General features: G+C 47.7%; 1 protein-coding gene across 1 annotated transcript; it reads right to left on the reverse strand.

Moving 5' to 3' along the window:
* Positions 1-2052: 2052 nt before the first annotated feature.
* On the reverse strand, positions 2053-4816 carry LOC146716627 (neuroligin-4, X-linked-like). The gene is made up of 2 exons (XM_085452496.1): positions 4443-4816; positions 2053-4137 (listed from the first exon to the last, which is right to left on the reverse strand). Exons 1-2 carry the CDS (start codon positions 4661-4663, stop codon positions 3309-3311), a joined length of 1050 nt encoding a protein of 349 aa, XP_085308622.1. The 5' UTR covers positions 4664-4816; the 3' UTR covers positions 2053-3308.
* Between the last annotated feature and the right edge of the window lie 698 nt (positions 4817-5514).

Here is a 5514-nt window from a genome sequence, read left to right on the forward strand (position 1 = left end):
TTTGTTGTTTCTTTTGTTTTTAGAAAAAGAGTTCTTTATGATCTTGGACTGGATTGACTCGCTGCAATCCTTTAGACAGGAACTCGCAGGTTCCCACAGGTGACCTTTCCCTCAGCCCATTGTAATCTGGAAAAGCTCACCTTATATTTGCTCTCACAACAATGTTTTACAGCGCTGTTAATTCAATCTTGCAGGCCTGCTTAGAACAAAGAAGGAGGAAAAGAGAGCTGATTATTAGCTCATCAGAGCACAAAACATCATCACCAAAGGGGGCGACACCTGACAGTTTTCTCTAAGTGCACTGTTACAGAAATAATGAGCCGCTCCTCGACATGTCCATGTTTAGTAAAACTCCCTCTATTGAAATAAGAAAACAAGCCAAAGCTAACTGACAGAATGAACCCATCACTAAAACAACAACCCCAAAAATCTTCATCACAGAAAAGTTTTGCTTACTAATCCAACAATATGTTGTGGGAATTAGAACTTTCCGGGTCATAAAGCTTTTGCCGACTCTTGGCTTAACTAATACTGACATAGTCTGAAATCAGACTTAAAGTCACTCCCTCTGTTCATTTAGGATAAATGTATCTATATCTGATTTAGGCTAAGTGCCTTTTGTTTAGATGAACTGCTGGACTTCCAGACCAGCAGGTTTAGGGAAGTCTTTATGGGGTCACACTCTGACCCCCCCCCACCACACACACACACACACACACACACACACACACACACACACACACGCACGCACGCACGCACAGGCAACGTACTCTTTGTTTGTATGTAGACGTCATATGTTAATGAATGTCATATGTATATTCATGTAACCTCAATAAAAGAGCAGTGTTACGGGGGAGCGGACGAGAGCAACTGGGGTCAAGCGAAGGAACGGCGTTTGTCCGGTTCTCTCCCGTGCACGGGAAACATGAAGAACTTTGCCTACTCGTGTCTTGCTTTGCTATGTAATTAAATTGTCCTTAACGTTCCAACGAATAGGTTTATGCTACAAACCTATCACTGAGGTTAACTACACAACCCCTCGCCACCTCCTTATACACAGGAGTGAGTACAAAAGGGTTCGTACGGACGCATCAGCCGGCCGTCCTTCTGCTCGACACTGTTAGCTGAAAGATGATTGGATCATCCTCTGTCCTGTATTTAAGGCTGAGAGTCTTTGTCCAGTCTCTTTTCCACAGCTACTGTCCACAGTACTGATCCACCTGCAGCACAGCCCCACTCAGTTGTTTTATGATTTACATTGTGCACGTTTCCCTTCCACTGAGCTTACAAAACCTCTGACAGGAGAAGTCAGGCATGTGTTTCCCCCACCTCCCCTTTTAGGCAGTAATAAAATAGAAAACAAACAATCAAACAGGCTAAAGCTAGAGCACAAGCAAAGACAGCACCGGTGACTAAGTTCTCCCATACTGGACGTACGCTACCACGTGGGCTCAAACAGCAGCACGTCAGCTCAGTTTACATACTGTTGACATCTTCATCAGAGGGTCAGCAGGGAGCGCTGCTGAGCTGCAGTGGTCTCCACCAGAGTGACGGAGCAGGAATCACAAACAGCACAAACCCACCGTGTTGTTTCCACCCTGTTCAGGAGATCTGAGCCCCCATCCCTTTTTTTCATGTTGCAGCTCTGCACTGCAGGCCCTGAACGCCTCCCGGTTACCCTCAGTGTGCTTAGAGTTTAATTTACAACCGACGAGCTCACAGATCATCTGCAGGCAGGTGAACGAACCCTTAATGTGAGGATAATAGCAGAGCTGAACTGAGGTCAGAAATAGTCAGGAACGGTGTCGACACAGTGAAGTCAGCTGTTTGGGAATTTGTCTGATTATCAGTTTGGGGGGGTCGGTGTTAAATAACAAAGGCGGTGTAGGATGGAGAGAGGAGGAGGGAGGGAGCAGTGATGATATGAAGTCAGAATACACATGTGGCAGACATAAGGGGGTCAGACAGGAGCAGCATCAGTCTCTGCTCTGTTTTGTTAATAACGTAGAAAAATAATTTTGTACAATCAAGCTACATCGATGGACGCTTTACCTCACGTACCCTAAAATGAAAAAGTAGTGACAGTAAGACGGAGGCTGCACATGACACCATGACTGAGTTCACAGCTGTTGCTTTGATTCTAACGTTTAAGACTTTTGGCATCGACTCCGTTTTAATAAATGAGTGCTGGGAGGCGTCGTTTGACTTCAGGAGCTCCTGCGATGCTCCTGCGATGCTCCTGCGATGCTCCTGCGATGCTCCTGCGATGCTCTTACTCTGCGGGAGAAAACCAAAAACCAAAAGTAGCAAACATGGAGCGATATGACTCGTTTAGATTTTGGGAAACGTGCATCGACAGGTACAGTGTCCTTTTCCCCGCGTCTTTAAAAATAATTCATGCATAGATCCCCCACTGAGAAAACCCTTTTATATACTTTCTCCTTTGTACACATTTTATATAGAACTATATATAATATCATTTCTCTATATCTATATTTTCAGAAAAATTCTTTCCACACAATAAAAAACAACAATTAAACAAATGCTTCAAACAAAACAACAAAAAGAGAGAAGATGGAAGAAAGAAAATCACGACTGAGGCCAGTTTGGCACTTTGTCATGAGAACATGACAGAACTCTGTTAGTTGACGGTAAATAGCGAAACTCTATTTTTCTTTCATTTTTCTTCTCCCTCGATGAGAAATGAAACACAGCAGTACTTACTTGGCACCTAAAAATGCTGGTCGAATGAAAGATATCAGTGTTTTCATAGTTATATGTTTAGTGTACGCCTCCCGCCTCCAGACTGCTCAGCAGATCGGGAATTTTTAGAGAAGAGCAGGAGGGAGGCGTGTCAAATGAGAGGAAGAGAGCAGTAATAAAACACGGATGTAGAAAAGAGAAGCATAATGTGCACATAACACACAGGAGATGGAAAAAGAGATGACGCCAACGTAAAAAAGAGAAAACAGCGAGGAGCGAGAGAGCATTCGTCCCTTTGACAAATGTTGGAGGTCTTGAGCCTGGAAACAGCAGACCGTCTTTGAAAACAGTATCTTTGAAAGATCTGAGTCACCCACCCCAAACTGCTCATCTGCTGCTGGACACTTCAGTTGCACCTCCACATGCCACCAGTGGAGGGAGCTGCCAAGTTTCACAGCACATGACGCAGCAGGTGTAGTTGCTTTTGGAGAAAGAAGAGAATAAGAGGACAGAACGAAGGCCCACGTCTAGAGGCCTCCCTTCCAGAGCGGAAGCAGAGCCAGTGTTCCTGGTCCCTAGGTGGCGCTGTGTCGGGCCTGTCCCTACTATACCCTGGTGGTGGAGTGGGGGTGGGGCAGGGTGTTGTTGTGGCCGGTGGAGGGGAATGTGTTGAAGGTGTGAAGAGGCTGCATGCTGGTGATGGTGCTGGGGATCACGGTGATGGTGTTTGGCGTCATCAGTGGCACGTTGTCGGGGGCGCGGCGCAGCGCCAGGGTGTAGTCAGGAGGGCAGGCGGGCCGCAGGATGTCGTGGGGTCGCAGGGGCTCCATGTCGTGGTGAGCGTCGTGCTCCCAGTCCTTCATCTGCAGGGACATGATCTCCTCCTCCTGGCTGTGAGCCAGGTCGTTGGCGGGGCCGCCCCGCTGAGGGGACAGCCGGTGCCGGCGCATCTCGTGCCGCTTGTCACGCTTGTAGTAAAGGGCGGCGAAGGCCAGGATGTTGAGGAAGAAGAGCGACGCTCCAACTGCAACTGTCACGCTCAGTTCGGTGGAGTAGTCGCGGGTGTGTCTGGGAAAGAGGTCCTGGGGCGGGCGCTCTGAGCCCTCGGGCTCAGGATCTGATGGGAAGGTAGGATAAGGATGACGAGTGGTTCGAGGAACGTTGTTTCTGGGCCTCATGGTGCCGGGGTCACGGCCTGCGGGGGAGCACGTAGTGGTGGGAAAGAGCACGTCGTGCAGGCTGTGAAGATGAGGGACTAATTCCAGCCAAAAGGCCACTTTGTTAGCTCTGTAGTTGTCTCTGACACGAGGTTTCAAACCGATGTGAAGGTACTGCTTGTCCTTCCAGTTGAACTTGGTCCAGATGACCTCCTCGAAGCGGTTGGGCTTGGTATGAATGAACTCGGTGTCCTGAGGGACGGGCAGGTTGGGGTCCCTGGTGGAGCATAAAGGTTAAACGTTTCAGTTCAAAGTTATATTCAGTCTCCATTATAAGTAACATGTGGCATCAATACACTGAATACAGACAGGAGGCCCATTCTCTGTGCAACCTTTAAACTATCTAAGACCAACCGGCTGCTCTGGGATCTGGATGCTTTTGGTGAACCAGTATGTTCAATTCTTCAAAGCCACACGGGAATTAAACTAGCAACCTAGATTCAAGTATTCAACATGACTAGAAGGCTATCAGAGAACATACAGTAACGTGTACAGTTTACACTACTGTGACATGAGGCCTACCCAGTCTTTGCGAAGTTAGTCCAGTAAGTCATGACCACAGCGCTCAGCATCACATCGTTCTTGGAGAAGTTGCACGGGAGCAGGTCCGTGGCACCGATCATCGGTACGCCGAACACGTAAGGTATCTCGTCTCCGTGCGCGGCGTCGGCACTCGGGCCGCGTCTCGGTGTGGCAGTGGTGGTAGAACGTGTAAAAGTAAACTGGGGACTGAAACTCAGCATGGAGTTTGGCAGTGGCCACAGCTGGTGCCACCCACTGGTGGTCCGTAAACAGGGCCAACAGAGTCTTCCGCCGCATGTCGCCGTTGTCCCTGTCCGCCCAGTCTGTGTACATGAACTTAATGGTCTCCCTCAGGATGTCTTTGCCTGGTGAAGAAGCACAGGAGGGGACAAAAGGAGGGGGAAGAAAGATAAAAGTGAAAACTGCTAAGAGTAAAGTAACAGCAGTGCAAGACATTTTTTAAGAGATCGGTCTGATCAACAGATATGAAACCAAAGCAAATGTTGGTGAGATGAACCAAGAGCCAGGAAGCGAGTGAGAAATCTAGAGAGGAAAAAAAGTCTTTCAGATAACAGAAGGAGTGACAGGCAGCAGAGAGGAAGCATGACTGCATTATCCAAACATGTCTGTACTGTGACTGTGGTCCGGCTGTGAGGGGTTCGCAGGCCGATCTGTCAGAAACACCGACACTGAGATTGGGAGCCCACTACCTGGGGGATGATAGCATTACTGCCCACAGAGCCTCAAAGGTTAAGGCGCAGACACGCCGTGATGTGGATGAGTGGCTCTCTTTAGCACGCTCGTCTTGTTTGATGCACTTCACTGGGCTCACATGTTACTGATTCCATTCTTTACTCGCATGTTTTAAACGCTTAAAGCACTTTCACAGGTTTTGATATTCTTTTGAAAATTCATGTGAACTCAAGCTGTCAGAATTGTAATGTAAGCTTTGATAATTGTCCACATTTGTCATTTTGACGATTATCCGTTTATTTTAATGAATACAGCAAACAGAAAAAAACGAACAAATCAACAAACGCGGCTCCTAATAAGACAAAACCTGATGATGCTG

The sequence above is a fragment of the Copadichromis virginalis genome, linkage group LG3 (genome assembly GCF_057382275.1).
Source record: "Copadichromis virginalis isolate Kocher_CV1m ecotype Utaka linkage group LG3, C_Virginalis_male_GT1.1, whole genome shotgun sequence".
NCBI lineage: Eukaryota > Metazoa > Chordata > Actinopteri > Cichliformes > Cichlidae > Copadichromis > Copadichromis virginalis.